We start from the raw sequence: 17843 nt of genomic DNA on the forward strand, positions 1-17843 counted from the left end.
CTTGAGCGATCCTCCTGCCTCGGCCTCCCAGAGTGCTAGGATTACAGGCATGAGCCACCACACCTGGTCTGTTTTTATATTTAATACCTGAAAATTCCATTAACTTGGTCTTAGTAGCTTGATTCTGCAGGTTGTGGCTTCTGTTAACTTTCATTTCTGTTTGCTTTCTCCTATGTTTAGTGAATTTTGTTTGGGAGCTCACGTCTGTCAGAGCAGCTCAGTTCTGAATGATGCTATTAGATAGCTTCTAGGCCAAACAATTCCGCACACTTTTGTGTAGCTTAGCCAAAAGATATACAACTTACACATTCTGCTTTTGATAATATATCCCCAGCTTTCTGAGACTGGCAGTTATTACCTTATAACTGGCCAAAACATAGACATGTATATGTCACCCTGTCCCTTCTGAGGCTTCCAATGCTATTGTCTTGAAAAGGAAAAGCACTTTTGAATTTACAGAGAATTTATGGGCTCTTAAGGAGAAAAAGGGAAGAGGAGGTGAGGAACCAGAACAGAATAGGAAGTTGACCACAAGGCAGAGACTACTGGGCAAGGAGTACACGTACAGCTCTTACAGGGCTGGGAAACACCTCCAGAAGCCTGGTCACCTCTTAAGACACCAGTTCTGGGAACAAATTCCCCCAGGCCTTAACAATCAATCTTCCAATGAATTTTGGAAGCTCCAGGGTGGGCCTGAGACTGCTTGTGAATGAGTCAGTGCTGGGTTGTCCTGAGGAGGGGGTACCAATGAATGGGAGCCTCCGAGCGGGGCTCTTGCAGGCCAATCCCAGTGACAGGGGCCACTAATGCTGCAGAGAGGTGCTAGGGCTCAGCTTTAAAGTACCTGCCAAGCATCCTCCCCACCAAGCCATGGGAAGTGTTTAAAAATGCTGGTACATGATCAACCCCCAAACAATGCTACCCATTAGTAGAAATGGCATTCAGGACTTAGTGACTGCACCAGAATTTATAAAATTTTAGACACATATTAGAGCTCTGAAGGCAGAGAATGTTCTGTGCCATTCACCACTGTATTCCTGGTGCCTAGCATAGGGCCTGGAATAAAACAGGTGGGGAAAGACAGAGGTCAAAGAACAATTCCTTTGAATAAATTTGTAGTAATACCACCACCACCTCACATTCACCAGCACTTCACAGTTTATAAAATGCATTCACTCATACTGCCTCGTCTAGTCCATATGACGGTCCTAACTCCCTTAGAAAGACCAGAGAACTGCCACTTGATACCTTCCACTGCTTACTCCCAGCTCGCCTGTGCTAGCAAGGGTATCTCAGCCCCACTGTGCCAGTCAGCACCTGCAAAGGGGTCCCTGTCCCTATCCTGGCTGCTCTGGCCAGATGCAGCCATTTGCACATTATTTACATTTCCATGTTTAACCTTCACCAGAGTCTATGGGGTGGTGCTCTACTAGAGAGGACTGAGGTCTGATGTCACACAGGCAGTGCATGGTGGGGCCCAGACATGGGGTAGGACACTTGTCAATCTCTCTCTGAAACCAGTTTTCACACCCTAGGGCAGGGGCAGATAGAGCCTTCTGGAACATGACTAGAAGTCAGCTGAGGTTTGTGGAGGGAAATTAAGGGCCTTGATGGTGACATTATGCCCATGGTACCAGGGGGACCATGCGGCCTTCTCCCTCTGAGATTCAGTTATGGTTTAGGGATCCCTGTTCCCACCTTTTGACAAGCCAAGGGTCTCTGAGCATTTGGGAATCTACTCAAATTGCATGGGAATCTTTTGAAATGGCTTTAGTGTTGCATAATCAATGTTGCACAGAGAAATTCACTTCGTATTTCCACACCCCTCTACCTCCTAAACAGTAGGAGGGATCCGAGCCAAGGACTAATTCAAGGTGCATTAAAACCCAGTAGAGTTTGTTATCTCGTTTCTGTCTCAAGCAGTCTAGGTTGGATTCTTTATAGATGTGAGAACTTTAAGTATTTGTTTTTACTTTTTTTAAACTCATATTTAGTTTTCCAAATTTTCCTGGCAGCCTAAACCACTCTCCCATTATAATACTCATTTTGTATTTCCCAAGAGCAGGAAATATTTTTAGATGGTTGGGGCTGGCCCTCAGAGTGGAGGAATATTTTATTGCAGTTAGACATTTACAGCCAGTATATTTCAAGCATAACTTTGGCAGGGTCTTTTTCTTATAAGCAAACACACATAGTCATGTATACATTTTCCAAAGGGCTGAACTGAAACTTGGAAGGACCTTTTAAGGTAGGATGAAGCTTACCGAGGGGTTTGTTCACTTGCTGTTCTCTAGAACATGGAGAAGAGCTCCCTCACATTTAGAAAGTTAGCTAAGAACGGAATATAAGAACTAGAGTAACAACACCTAGATTGGAGTCTGGGAAGCTGATTCCAGGTTTGAGGCAGTGAGATTGAGCCTGGACATGTTATTACACCAGATAGTGAGAAAACTTCCCAGGGGTCAGGTCAAAAGGGCTCAGCAGCCTCCTGATGGCCAAAGATGGGACAACTTGAGCCTCAAATAAGGAGAACCACTACAATGGGTTGGAATGCATCAGCTAAATTGAAATCCGTGAGTTCAAAATGATACTTAAAACAAAAACTTCTTTGATCATTTTTGGAGGATGCTTGTTATTTTGAAAACTGCTTCAAAAAAGGAAAAGAAACAAGTAAAAAATATGATGTGGGAGCAAAGAGCTTCTAAAATACATGGATACCTGAGCATTATCCTCCAGGCAGCATTCCGAGTCCTGCTACTACTGGAACCCTCTGGGGACTTCGGGAAAGCCCCAAGGTCTGGGTCCGGCCTCAAAAATTCTGATGGAACTGGTGAGGGAGGCTGCACTGCTGAAAGTTCCCTAAATGGTGTGGACAGAGCTGAGGAAGCCCCAGCCCACCTCTTTGCTCCCACTCTTGCCTCTCCAATCTATGCATCATGCAGCCTGGCTCCTCCTGGGTTTGCATCCCAGCTCTGCCTGCTGGGCATGTCATTTAACTTGGCTATGCCTTTGTGTGTCCTTGTCCATCAAATAGAGGAGGTGGGGATCTCACCGGCCCCTCTCTCTTCTGGTTCTTGTGAGGATTAGATGAGTCTTTCTCTGGCACATGGTGAGTGCTGGGTAATGACTGTTGGCCATGGTAGCCATAACCGTTTGCAATGGCACAGAGGGCAGGAGGGGATATTCCGTGAGAAAGACCCAGAAGAGGGAATGTGCAAGGCCGGTCTTTCTAAGGGATGGGAAGTTCATTTCTAACAGGGAGAAGTGGGAGACCAATCAGCTGGGTGGTTGAGATATTATAACATTTAGGGGGCACAGACCCTTCTTATGAGTGGATGAAAGCTTTGGTCAACAAGGAAAATGTGCTATACACATGCACAATTTTTGCACATGCACAATTTGTAAATTTGAAGACTCACGGACTCCCAATTTCATATGTAACCCTTAGGTTGAAGTCCATTTCCACCTCCAGGTAAAATAACTGTGACATCAACTGCTCTATTATTTTGGCAATACCGATCAAAACATTAAATGCATGTACTATTCAACTCAGTAATTTCACTTTTTGGAATTTGTCCCACAAATGATGCACATGAACAAAATGACAAATGTACTCAGTTGTTTACTGTAGTCTGTTGATTACAGAAAAGATAGGAAGCAACCTAAATGTTCATCCAGAGGGGACCAGTTAAATCAATTATGTCTGCAAAGTGGAACACTCTGCAGCCTTCAAAAAGAATGAGAAACTCTTTATATTCCCAAATGGAACAAGACCCAAGAGTTTTAAAAGGCACAGAACAATGTGCCCAGCATGCTAGGATTTATGTAGCAAAAGAAGAGAATGCACATGTGTGTGTTTGTGTATATATGCATTTGTTTGCAGATGAAGAGAATATTTCTGGAAGGAGACCCAATTAACCAATCTGCATCTTAGGCTCCAGGGTGGAGAACTGCTTGGTTTGGGGACAAGGTGTTGAATGTAGGACTATGTTCATGCTGAAACTAATCCAAAATGAGTAACATGTACATTTTATACAAGAAGAAGGAAGAAGCTGTGCAGGACAATGGAGGCGCACTAGTGAATTCTAAATGGGAAGAGACAAGCAGAGTCACCTTTTGGGAGGATGGGTCTCTCACCTGGGCAGAGCAGCCGGAAGCCCCTCATGGGCAGGTGTGGGGCTGGTGCAGCGGCCAGGCTGCTGCCTCTCATACACTGAGAGGTTTTGAGGCAGACACTACACGAGTGAAGATCCCATGGGAGGGGCGAAGGAGGTGCCAAAAAGATGCGTGGTTTCAGATCTGTATGGCTGGGGCTCCTGGGTGAGGCTGGGAGTTGTGGGTTTGGGGTGAGGCGGACATGAAGCTGAGAACCAGGGAGAACACTGGGGCGGGCAACCCGGTGACAGGTTTTTCTGCATAGCTGGGCGTTGTTTCAGCGTGGCAGGTTTCATGCACTGCCAACACCACATTCCTTTTTTTACTTGTCTTAAATTTTCATAACACCTTTGCCTCTCCTTCTCTTTCCTGGTACTCAGGTCACCACAAGCCTGTGATGACCATGATGCCTGCTGTACCACGAAACCTCAAAAACTTCAGGCTTGGAGGAAAAGGCCCACATCAAGACAGGTGAGGCCCATGTAGTCAGGGCACCGAGTGAGCTGGGGGCTCCTGGTCCCCAAGGGCCCAGGAGGAATGGGCTCCATAAAGGATACACTCGGGCATTGCCCACATTGGGAAGCTGGATGCCCTGAAGGCTCCCTCTGACATAGTGATGATGTTTCATGATGAAGAAAACTATTGCCCTTCACATTTAGGCGTGCACAGTGCATGCTGTTTAAGTCTAGGGGCTCTTGGCTGTTATATATCTCCCCCCTTTTTAAATTTTATTTTTATTTTTAATTTTTTAGAGGCAAGGTCTTGCTCTGCCCCCCCCAGGCTGGAGGGCAGTGGCATGACCACAACTCACTGTAAACCTGAACTCCTGGTCTCAACTGATCCTCCCACCTCAGCCTTCCGAGTAGCTGGGACTGCAGGTGCATGCCACCACACCTGGCTAATTTAAAAAACAATTTTTTTTTTTTTAGAAACTGGATCTTGCCATGTTGTCCTGGATGGTCTTGAACTCCTGGCCTCAAGTGATTCTCTTGCTTCAGCCTCCCAAAGTACTGGGATTTGGGTTTTTTACCACTCTGTCCAGGAATGGCTGTGAAATTGCCAAGAGCATTAATTTTGGGGTTACAAATACATTTTAGCAAGTGGGTGAATTTGCAAATATGGAATCCAGGAATGATGAGGGTCCACTGTGCTTTCAATACCAAAATTATATTCCAGCAAGTTGATAAAACCTCATTTACTCAATTAGGCCCCAGGGCAGGGTATGTCGGGGGTTTCCAGTTTTCCCTGTTAGAGATGACGCTGCAGTAAGTACCTTGTTGCAGAGACAGTTCTTTTCTTTAACTGTTTCTCTGGGATAAATTCCCCAACTAGGCTTACCGGTGGGAGGTGTGGGCAGGGAGGGGATGTAGGGGGTGACTTTCCAACATCCTCTAGGCACATCATATTCCCTGGCTAGGGACACCCATGTGACCTAGTCCTGGCCAACCAGACTGGAGGGAAAGGTTTCCTTGCGCCTAAGGAGGCACAGTGCACGACAGCACTTTTCCTTGCTCTGGCCATTGCTGCATGTAGGTGAACCTGGAGCCATGAAACAGAGGAGAGAAATGAAAAGAGCCTGGGTCCCTGGAAACACAGCCGAGGGGCTGAAGAAGCAACCCTGAGGGACAGCCTGCCGAGCTCCAGACTCCCAGGACGCAGAGTCCCTTTCCCTTCTGGTAAGGCCAGTCCGAGCCAGCGATAGCCCTGGTCACAGCACTGCTGAGGACCCTCTGGGATTCAGTCACCCACACCCCTCGCCCCCTCTTAACACTCCACTGGCTCCCACCACTCCCAGGCCAAACTCAAGCCTCGGGGTCCTAGGTCTGGCCCACCTTGCTCTGACTCCTCTGTGCCAGAACCCCCAACACTGGGGCACCCAATGATGGGTGAGACCCATTAGCAGGTTGTGACTCCAATTAGTGGGTTATCAACCTGCATTAAGAAATTAAGTAGAGTAGAATAGAAATTATAGGAGTATATTGTCTACAGGAAAGGGAAATAGTGTTTCTTGGATCTTTCACTGAAACACACCCCGCCCCCACATGGGGTACACCAGGTTGCAGTGAAAATCTCTCTTTTCGTGGATCAGCGTCAGCATGCAGTAGCCCTTGCTCCAGCACAGCTTCTTTCCTCTAGCCAAGGAGGCCCCCACCTGCCCTGCCAGGACAGCTCTTTCCCTCCACAGCAGTGTCCGTTGGTAGAACATGCCCCAGTGTAGGCCCCAGTGTAGGATCCAGCTACTGCAGCCTGAGGGGCCATGCTGGGGCCTGGGTAGGAGCATGAGCCAGGACGAGGAAGGCAAAGGGACCTGCTGCAGACAGGGGAGGGTTGTCAGGCTGAGTGGGAAGAGCCCCAGAATGTCCTGTATCTGCAGGACTGGACCTCAGTGTACTGGAGCTAGGGCCTTCCATGTGCATGCTCATGCCCACGTGCCACGGCTATAGGCTGGGGGCCCAGCCAGGCCTCACCTGACCGCGGGCCTCTGTGGGTGGCTCAGAGACCCCAGTGCCCATGCGGGTGCTGCTTACAGCCCATGAGGTGGCTCCAATCCTTGTGAAGCTTTGGGGTGGGCATCATTAACTCCTGTGCACAGGGTTGGCCAAGACACCTCCCCTAAGTTACCCAGTGGGGGTGTGGCAGGCCTGAATCCAGGACGCTAAGACAACCCCCAAATGACTAGCATTGTATGCAAGTTCCACACTCAGTGGTTCAACCTAGGACACTTCCACACACCCGCCCTGACTCATGGAGGGAGAATTTCCTCTCTCTGTGGCTTTAAGGTTTGCAGGAAATTGCCAGCCCAGTCCCCTCAGGCCTGTCTTGAGGGCCCCTGTCTCATCCGGTCCACGTCCACTCCAGAGCAAGTGCTGGCTGCAGCTGTTCCTTGCAGAATAGGTCATATAAGGGGGTCCTTGGTACCTGTAAGTGCTCTCAGGCCCAGGCTGGCAGCAGGCCCAGGAAAATCGGAACATGAGGCTTCCTGAGGCTGGGCGTGGTGGCTCATGCCTGTGATCCTAGTACTCTGGGAGGCCAAAGCAAGGGGATCACTTGAGGCCAGGAGTTTGAGATCAGCCTGGGCAACTTAGTGATACCATCTCTCTACAAAAAGTAAAAAAAAAAAATTATCCAGGCATAGTGGCACACACCTATAGTCCTAGCTTCTTGGGAGGCTGAGGTGGGAGGACTGCTTGAACCCAGGAGTTCGAGGCTGCGATGAGCTATTATCACGCCACTGTACTCCAGCCTGGATGACAGAGTGAGACCCTGTTTCTATTTAAAAAAGAAAATTTCGCAGGGTGTGGTGGTTCATGCCTATAATCCTAGCACTCTGGGAGGCCGATGTAGGAGGATCACTTGCCCAGGAGTTCGAGGCTGCAGTGAGCTATGATGATGCCACTGTACTCTATCCAGGGAGACAGAGTGAGACTCTGTCTCAAAAAAAAAACCAAGGAAACATGAGGCTTCCTGAGCCTCCCTTGGGTGTGTGCAGCAGGAGGCAGGAAGCTCCGCCTGGGAGGGCCCCTGAGTCAGGGCCATGTCCCCCCTGCTGCTTCCTCCCCTGAGGGCCACACCTGCCCATTCAGACTGACTGCCACAGCTTTTTATTGACTAAACAGCACAGATTTAGAATGTCACATAAAATGATCCAGGGAGGGCCCCACACCCTCCTCCTTCCCCCAGGAACACACAGACATTTTGTGACCAGTGACCTTGTTCCTGCCGTTTATTAGCTACAGGGGTCACTTAGTCCTGGTTGATTGCCTGCCTGGCTCTCCCCAGCCCATCCCGAGCCCATCTATGACCAGACTCTGCAGGGCAGGGACCAGACCAATGTCACCTCCTCCAGGAAGCCACCCTTGACTACCAAGCCCCCCAGCACACCTCCCTTCTGGTCACGCTCCACTTTTGTTGTCTCTCTTTGCCGCCTCCTACCTGGACCCTGAGCTCCTGGAGGCTTCTGGATGCTGTTCTGAGGTCTCTGTGGCCCCATGTACAGCACGGAGCGTGGCACAAAGCAGGTGTTTGGTACATGTTGCTGACCCACTTGAGAAGGGAGAAGTCGGGACACACCACTCACTAGCTGCTTAGTCTCCTGAGCCTGGGCCTGACGCCCACGGAGGTGGCCCAGCCACAGACTGGCATGTCTGCCAGGAGCCTGGACCAAATGGAGACAAACGCCCATTTGTTTCATCCCCACCCATTTCCTGCTCCATCACCTCCCAGGCCCTAGAGATCCTCCAAGTCGGGAGCAATCTTCCCTCGGGATTGCCCGGGGAGGCTTTCCCCACCTCCCTTCCTCTCCTCAACCCCATCCTGCCCCCCTCAGCATCCTGGGACCCCCCCCCACCGCCCTGGCACATGGGATGGACTACACGAAAATGTGCTGTCGGAGAGCACGATGTTCAAATAAATACACATGCCCTCCCAACGCACCTCCCTCAGCATCCCTGGACAGGGCGTGTCCAGATGGCGCACGCGCGCATGCGCACATGTGCATGTGAACAGTGCTGAGGCAGAAAAGCAAAGCTCAGAGAATCCAGCCGAGGCAAAGGGCTGAGAGGGGCATCTTCGAATCAGTCTGAAGACTCTGGAGTCCCAGACCCATGATGTCTGGCACCGTGGAGGGGGCCCAGCTGGCAGGAGGCGGGCAGTGGTGCCTCAGGGAGCGGTGGCCGTGGACATGGGTACAAGCCAGTCTTGCTCCCACGGGTCGGCATGTGGGCCCTGGGCAGCCGACCATTCAGGCCGAGATGGGGAAGACCTGACCAGGTGGTGACTGAGGGACAGGCTGGTCTCTCCAGGAGGTGTAGGGGTCCTTGCCAGGGGCTGGCCGGCAGGCCTGGGGCACGGCAGGGGCTGGTGAGAGATGGGGCCAAGGGACGGGAGGGCAAAGGCCGGCACCGTCCCTCTGGCCTACTTTCTACCATGTACCAATCTGGACAGCACTCTAGAAACATCTCCTGACTCCACAGATCTGCCCTGCCCAGGGGAAAGTTCTCCAAGGAAAAGCTCCTGGGAATGGCAGAAAGCAGCAGTGAGTGCCTAGGCGAGCACTTCTTATTGGTGAAACTCCTTATCTGGGGCTCGCCTGGGGTCCAGTGGGTCAGAATGCACCGGCCCCTCCCTGCTGCCTCCACAGGGCACCCGGCTAATTCCTGCAGAGCACCTGCTGCCTATGTGCCCACCTCCTGGGGGCTGACCTTCTGGCAGTGTGCTTGGTCATCTGTCTTGGCTGAACTGAGAGAGGCCACCGGTGCAGGGAAGGGTGCCTGTGGTCTGGCTGCACTGTCAGGGAAAGACCTGGGCTAGAAGTTCAGACGCGGGCAGAAGCGGGACATGGATGCCGGGCTGTGCCTGTTAGTTCCAAGTGGCCCAAGCCTCCCATCCCCTGCTGGGATGTGGGCTCCCTGAGCAGCAGAAATGGCTGGAATGTTAGGGGGGGAGGGAGGGCTTCTTGCTGCCTTTTCCAGGTCTTGCCACGGTTTCTGCAGCAGCTTCAGCGGCTGGCTCCACCCCCAGGGTCCCTGTGCCCCCTTCTCTGGGTGACCGCTGTCTCACAGCACCCTTCCTTGAAGGTCTGGGCAGTGCTTCATTTAAAGTCTGAGCATCAGCCTCACTTCCCTCTTGTCCCCTGACTCTGAGGGTGGCGGCAGCTGCTTTCTGTGCTCATTATTCTCTGATTGTTTCGGCACCTCCTTCTATCCTTTCAGCCTTCCCACGACTGTGTCAACGAGTCCCTATGTTGAATCCCCTCTGTGTGAGATACCTTTTTTTTTTTTTTTGAGACAGAGTCTCACTGTGTTGCCTGGGCTAGAGTGCTGTGGAGTCAGCCTAGCTCACAGCAACCTCAAACTCCTAGGCTCAAGCGATCCTCCTGCCTCAGCCTCCCGAGTAGCTGGGACTACAGGCATGCGCCACCATGCCCGGCTAGTTTTTTCTATATATTTTTAGTTGTCCAATTAATTTCTTTCTATTTTTAGTAGAGACGGGGTCTCGCTCTTGCTCAGGCTGGTTTCGAACTCCTGAGCTCAAACAATCCGCCCGCCTCGGCCTCCCAGAGAGCTAGGATTACAGGCGTGAGCCACCGCGCCCGGCCTGTGAGATACCTATTGTGGCTTCTGTTTCCTACTGGACCCTGACCAACACAGCACCATTTATTGGTCTCCTTGGAGACCCTCCATCTCCTCCATTAGACAGCACACTGCATAAGGCAGGGGCTATGTCTGTCTTGTTCATTGTTATATCCCCAGTGCTTGGCAGAGAGTAGGTGCTCACTCAATACTGCCCGATGGGTTTAAAGTGGGGCAGTGTTTTCCGCTTTCCTTATACCCTGAATTTATATATTTATTAACCTCCCGGTCCTATGCAGTCCTAGTCTGAACAAGCAAACATCTCACCCCTCAAATCCAAACCCTTCAAGAATGTTCAGCTCTTCCTTGAGTCAGTTTGTCCTGACGACCACGCTGGCTCCTGGGGCCTGGGCAGCTGTGGCTGTTCACCTTCTCCTTTCACCCATCTCTGGTCTGGGGTGCTCTCTGCGTGGTAAGTGTGTGCTAGTTGCATCACTCCTTTAAAACCGAGGCCCGTGATGTAGCTTATCTCCTCAATTACCTTCTTATTCTTGTATCACTTAAGATTTAGGGCATGGGGCTAGAGTAGTAGCAGCATCTCAATAAACACTATTGACTTGCAATTGAAATTTGCTCACAAGAGACATGTACTTTCTAATTAGAGGTCCAGATGACCACCAGCAATAAAGTAGCATGGGATGACATTTCTGGAGCACTTGCTCATGGCGTGCTGACACTTGCTGTGACCATCCTTATTCCAACCCCGCATCTGTCTATGGGGTCACTGTTTCCCTTTATTGTTACTCTTTCCATTTATTCTTTCCATTCTTGAGGAAATCGAGGCTCAGAGTGGTTAAGTAACCTGCCCAGGGTCTCACAGCAACTAAGAAGCTGAGCCAGGCTTTAGACCCATCCTGACTAACTCTGATTTTACTGAACCTGACGCAGAGAAGCCAAGGTGGCCCCAGGCGACTGCCGAGAGGCTCACACCTACCATCGCACAGCTCCAGTCTCCCCTCCCTGGAGGCCTTGCTCTTCCCAGCCTGAGGCCTTCCCCTCCCCCCAGTTCTCCCTCTGCCTCTCATGCCTTCCAGGGGACACCCCAGCATTATTCCCACGGACCCAGTTGAACCTTGGGCTCAGAGGGTGGTGGCTCCCAAGTCCTGCAGGAGAACAGAAGGGAAGGGCGGCGTCCTGCAGGTGCCAGGGCCAAGGTCGGGAAGAGGCCATGGGGTGGTGAGGTGGGAGCGGATGGAGGGACAGATACGACATTTGTGAGAGACAAATGACAAAGTAACACTGGGGCGACTCGAGTCTTGCTGCTCCCAGAAGTATGGAGGTTCACAGGGGAGCAGAGGGAAGCAAGGGAGAGGACTTTCCTTTCGGAAAACTCAGCTTCTGAGGAAATGTTATGAGGGAGGCGACGGTACCTTTCCTACGCCCAGGTCTAAGATGAGCCCAGTTCCTTCTCCAGCCCCACTCAGTCACTTTTCGTCCACACGGAGTCGGCCCTACAGGGCCCCCGTGCCTGGCTTCAGTAAGTTTCAGACAGGCTCTTAAACATGAGAAGAAGCAGGTTGAAATTAAGGTGAAACCGGGGATTTGGTAAAGACAAGAAGGTGAATTTCCTAAGCTGGAAGAGCCTGGAATGAACTTCTAGCGGGTCAGAGTATTTCCTCCTGACCAACGTGCAGCCAAGTGAAGAAGCTGAAAGGAAAACATCAAACAGGGTGTCCGAATGGTCTCCCCTTTTAACTAGCTGAGTCTCCAACAATCTTCTTAGCTGTTTCTTTGTAATTAGTCGAAAATCTCAGTCAACTAGTGACAAGGTTGAAAGTTGACTTTCTTGGACTCTTACTCACAAAGCATTTCCTCGTTCATAGTCACCTACGTGAGCTCTCAGCTTCCACCTTTCAGCTTGTAAAAAAGCTCATGTGGCAACTTGCACCACTCGAGGCTGGGCTACGAGCCACACCCCCAAGGCTCAGCCCGGTGCTGGCCCCAAGTGGCACCCACACTCACCCGCTGCCTGAAGGACAGAGGGGATGAATGGAGGTCTCTTCTCATCTTAAAATCCATTGGTTCGAAGGTTCCTCACACTTAGAAATTACATTTTGAAATTAACATTGTTTTTAAATAAGAAATCCAAATTCACCAGTAAGCTGAACAAAATATGAATTTTAATGCTAAAGTCTCAAAAGTCCCGTATATTGCTGGTGGGAACGTAGAAGGCAAAACTTATTTTTCAGGCACTCTGGAAAACAGCTCGTCAGTTTCTTAATAAAAACAAATGATACCACCCACAACCACACCTGGGCATTTTCCCCAAAGAAGTGAAAATTGCATCTACACAAAAGCTGTACCTTAATGTTCTTAGCTTAATGTTCTTAGCCGCTTTATTATTTGGGACAGCCTAGAACTGAAAATGAACAATTGTTTCTCAATGGGTGAATGGTCACACAAACTATGGCAAACCCACAGCACCGATACTACTCAGCGACAAGCTGCGACTAGATACAGGGAACAACTTGGAGGGGTCTTGAGAGCACGATGCTGAGGGGAAGAAGCCAGTCTCTGAAGGTCACATACTGTATGATTCAACCGATTTATGTAACTTTCTCAAAGTAACAACATTATCGTGATGGAGGTAGTGGTTTTCAGGGGCTTGCTCAGCAGGGGGCACTCCAAAGGGAAAGCACGAGGGAGACTTCTGTGGCTAGGGACAGCTCTGTACTTTGATATGGTGGTGATTACCCGAATCTCCACGTGTGAGAAGGTGGCGCGGAAGTAGAGACGCGCCATGGCCATGGCAGCTGCCGGGTTTGATGTTGCTCTCTAGTTAGGAAAGAGGCAGCCCTCAGGGCAGCTCGGGGAAGGGTACAGGAGACCTCTCTGAGCTATCTTTGCAACTTTCTATGAATCTATAATTACCGCAAAGTAAAAAGTTAAAAAATGTCAATTTTAATGTCAAAGACTTGAAAATTATCTTAGGCAAAGATCTGTAAGAGCAGGCTGCGGGGGAGCAGAGGTGATGGAGACACTGTAGATCCCCATGGGGTCTGGGCCATCCCAATCTGTCATCATCTGGGAATGCCAAGGGGCCAGACTCGGCTCCTGGGGTGGCACGGGGCCTTAAGGACAGCTGAGGGGAGGAGGCCTGGCCTCATTCGAGCCCTGGTCTGATTCTGCTATCTTGGCATTTTGGCCCCTGGTTCACTGGGAATGTCCTCAGCGCAGGCCTGCTCTGGGGTTCTCAGTGGGTGCTTCACAAACAGTGGCTGGAGGGAAATGTCTGCCTTGGGCAGCCCCCGCATGGGCAGCATCAGAACCTGGGTTACTGGGTTTCACTTTCTCTGACCCTCTTTGCTGGCCTGAGCTCCCGGTTTTACAAGCCGCTCTCCGGACTCGTGTCCTTAGAAAAACATAGGCTTGTCTGTGACCCCTGGGTCCTGAGCCAGAACCTGCCCACCCGCCACCCAAGGCCTGGCACTGTGTGGTCAGCCCCAGAGGTGGCAGCGGCTGTGTGCCCAGGAGGCCCAGGCTAGAGAGAGGGGCCTGTGCGAAGCCATTCTGCACCTGCCTCTCCAGCCCAGCATGTCTTCTGCTCACTGGGATCAGAACTGCCCACCTGCCTCAACATTCTCCCCCCTCCCCTCTGCCCCCCATCCCTCACCCTGGATGGAAGGTACACATGATTCTAGATGCCCTGCTAGGAAGGCTCATTTAAGGGAAAAGCAGGTGCAGAATAACCCCATTAAATATATACATGAGCGTATATGAATATATGCATATCTATGGATTATATTTATTTCCGGACTTTCTAAGTTTTTGACAATGAATAGGGTTACTTGTGAATTAAAAAGAAATGAAGGTGTAATGAGGAAATATCAGACAAGGCCAAATGGAGGGACATCGTACAAGATAACTGATCAGTACTCTTCAAAATGTCAAGACGAAGACTGAGAAATTGTCCCAGATTAAAGGAGATAAGGAGATATACAACTAAACGCGCTGGGGGACCCTGGCCTGGATCCTGGACCAGAAAAACATTAGTGGTGAAACCAGCAAACTGTGAATAAGGCTGATAGAATAATGGTTGATAGCATAGAATCAGGTTGATTTCCTGATTTCAAGCATTGTACCTTGGAAGATGTGGACATCAGGGGAAACTGAGTGACAAGTACTTAGAACTTTCTGTACTATTATTGCAGCTTTATTATACTTCTAAAATTACATAAAAATACAAATAAATAAAGAAAATTGAACCAGCAACAATATCCCCACCCACTAAAACACTAGGGTCCAGAGCCCAGCGTAAGCATGTACTTTACTCTCCAGGAATTCCACCGGCAGGAGCACGGTGGGGGCACAGGACAACCCTCTCACGGCGACTCTCCCCCTGGGTGTGTTCCTGATTCTGGAAGCGCCACCCCCCCCATCCTCTTGCCAGTTGTTCTCTCCTGGTCCCCAGGCCTTTCCCTCTCCTGCCCACCAGCCTGGAAATGCCTGTCCTTTGAGGCCCAACTCCCAGGGACAGGCCTGGCCCCCTCCCCGCCGTGCAGAGGTCAGATGGTCTCTCCTTGCTGGTGCCATGTTCTCATGGAGAGGGAATGCGCGAGAGTCTCTCTCCACCAGACAGGGCAGCACTGGAGGCAGCGCGTGCCACAGCGGCTTGCATGACTGACACAGAGCACAGGCTCAATAAAAAGAGGTGGAGCCAACCACGACCCATGTGGCTGTTCCAAGGTGAGGGACACACCCAGGTCCTGGCACACAGAACTCATAAGAGCACTACAATGTCATCAGTCTGGCAGGATGCCCACACTTGTCCCCTGGGGTGGCAGCCCTGGCAGAAACCTGCCTTGCGTGGGGTTTCAGCCGGAGCCACCCAAACGCTGGGCTCACCTAGCTTGGCTTCCCTTTCTGGTTGATATCAATAGCCGTCCTTTAACTGGTTTGCCTAAAAGTCACTAAATGCGGCCCAACCTTCCAAGCAGATGAGGAGAGTGAGAAGGGCTAGTCATGTCCAAGTGAAAAGAAGATCCACTCTCTCTTCCTCCCTGCCCAGGGGCAACACTGCCAAATTCAGGACAGGTAAGAAAATATCCCTCACAAGCTAGATATTTCAGAAGGTGTTCGAAAAACAAAACACACTTCTGTGCCCTGAGTTGGTCAGCAGCCTTGGGTGTCCCTCTCCGTGAAAAGGGTGTGATGAGAGCCGGCCCACAGGGGACTTGCCTTCTGCGGATGTCCACATCACTGTACACGCACAGCTCTGCAGCCAGGGGCGGAGGCGCCCCAGAGAGCAACACGGTGACAGCTCTCGTTTGTAACCAGGACACCCCACATGACTGTTTCATGGCAGATGTTGCCGTAAGCTACCGAGTGTGGGGCCCCTACATAAGTCAGGGTTCAAAGTCAGCCGACACGACAATGAAGAAAATGCTGAAAGACCTCCTCTCAGAAGGAAAGTCAGAGTCTCCCCGTCTTGACCTTTACAGAGGCCCAGATAGTTGGAGAAAGGAAACTGAACATGCGAGTCCATTGCCAACGTCTTCCTGGGGATCCCGGGTATTGCAGCCACTGCTCCCGCCCTGCCAGGACCAGGTGGCCCGCCGGGCCCTCCCGCACGGGGGTCCTGTTTCGGGAGGAAGCCCACCCACCTGCGTGGGAGCGCACAGAGTGGGGTCAGGCCGGCTGCCCTTCGACAGCGCGCGCTCGGACGCGAGCGCAGCGGCTGCCCTGGGTCCCCTTCCCCGAGGGCAGCGGCCGCCCCGGCTGGCTCCCGCCCCTCCGCACTCCGCAGGTGGCCGCACTCACCAGCTCGGGCAGGAAGAAGGCGTAGGGGATGGTGAGGAACAGCGCGACCCCCGAGGGCGCGTCGGGCGGGGCGTAGGTGGTGGCGGGCGGGTCGTGGGAGGCCATGCTCGCTGCCCTGCTCGGCGCCCCTGGCTCGCGGCAGCTCGCCGGCGCCCGCAGCCCGTCAAATATCACCTCCTGCCCGACACACCCATCGGACGTCGCCTGGGAGGGGAAAAATGTTCCAGCCGAGCAGGTCCTTCCACTCGCCGCAGCCAACAGCTCCTCCGTGAACCGCTGAGCGGCGTCAGAAGGGCTCTGTCCGGCCAGCCGGGACAGCGCTGGGACAGGAGGCGGGCGAACAGAGTCCCTTTCTAGACCTCTTTTCCTGGGGAATTTTTCACTCCTGGAGCAAATTAATCTGGCGGATGCCAGCTACAACCCCTCCCTGTCCCACCCCTGTGCCCAGAGCACAGGCTAAGGCTGTTCTGCTGTGACAAAAACCGTTTATTGAGCACCTACTATGAACCAAGCTTTCTGCAGACAACCCCCGTGCTTCTGACAGCCTATATGTGGCTGTTTTGCCCTTTTCCAAGTAAGGAGACTGAGAATCAGTGAGGTCAACTCAAGGTCACAGAGCTGGTCACTAGCAATGCTGGGTCTTCTCTTGCCTGGCTCCCTCATTCTCCCCTCCTGGGCCAACCCTCAGCCCCCAGCCAGGCCACAGGGAGAGGAACAGCTCTCACTTCCAGCCCCACCTGGGACTTGGTGGTTCCTTCGTTCTCTGGATCCCCGCTCATGGTCCTTCTCTCCTCTCTTCCTCACAGGGCAGATGGAGGGAGGTCCTGTTCTCTGGGAGGGGATCACCCCAGAGGGCTCCTGAGAAGGGCCTGGCAGGCTGGCTGCTGCCCCAAGCCAAGACCCTCCTTCCCTCCCCAGCCCCCCTCTCAGCCAGGGCCTGGGAAAGGGGGGAGCTGGGCTTGGGGCCAAGCAGTTCCTTCCTGACTCCCGCAGGAGCCTGGGAGCTGGCTGCAGGGCTGTGACCCAGGGGCAAGCAACCCCTTTCACACAAAGACGGGTCCTGGAGACTGAGCCATTTTCCTCCCTACCTTCGAATGGGCTAACCTTCATTTGTCCCGCCCTGAAGGGAGGCCTGAAGTCCAAGAGTCCGCTCAGGATGCTTGGGGTGGGGTCCCGTCTCCCTGCCCTCCAGGGTCCAGACCAGTTGGGAAGCAGACCAGTTGGGAAGCCGCTCCCTGGTGTGAAGAGGATGTGGGGAACATTGCCTTGAGTGCTGGAGTCTTTAGAAGAAGCCAGTGTCTTGACCGCATTAGTAAGAGGAGTGAATGCCAGGGCTTGCCTGGCATTCACAGGTGGGTAGAGCAGCCAGCTAGGCCTTTGCCTGGTCTGGGAGAGCCAGGGGAGAGAGGAGTTTGGACAAATGAAGCCAAAAGCAAAGACATTTCAAGGAAAGGCAACGGGGCCCCCAGTAATCCTCAAACCAGCCTGGTCATCCTCTTCTCCCAAGCCTGTGGAAACTAGGAAGGAAGGGAGGCCCTAATCCCACCTGCCAGCCTGTCCCACCTTGTTTACAGGATTAACCCAAGCAAAGCAGGCATTTCCCCAGCAATCCCACCTCTTGCCACCTCTCTGAAATGTTGCAAATAAGCGCTGTGCCACTCTTATGGGCTGTAGGATACCTGTAACTTGACCACGGATAACATGGAATAGTGGGAAAAGTTTACAGTAAAGTTAAGAAGAAAAATAACCTTTCTCAGGCTCATATCTCATCTAGGAAATGAAGATAATAATTCAACC

At 51.8% G+C, this 17843-nt stretch overlaps 1 protein-coding gene across 1 annotated transcript in view; it reads right to left on the minus strand.

Annotated features, from left to right (window-relative positions):
• The window catches only part of MALL (mal, T-cell differentiation protein-like), a 32060-nt gene extending 15909 nt beyond the window's left edge, over positions 1–16151 (minus strand). The window contains exon 1 of the mRNA XM_012641893.1: positions 16047–16151. Coding sequence (XP_012497347.1) covers positions 16047–16151 — 105 coding nt within the window. The remainder of the gene's footprint in view (positions 1–16046) is intronic.
• Between the last annotated feature and the right edge of the window lie 1692 nt (positions 16152–17843).

This window comes from Propithecus coquereli, unplaced genomic scaffold (assembly GCF_000956105.1).
Source record: "Propithecus coquereli isolate 6110/MARCELLA unplaced genomic scaffold, Pcoq_1.0 Scaffold171, whole genome shotgun sequence".
Classification (NCBI taxonomy): Eukaryota; Metazoa; Chordata; class Mammalia; order Primates; family Indriidae; genus Propithecus; species Propithecus coquereli.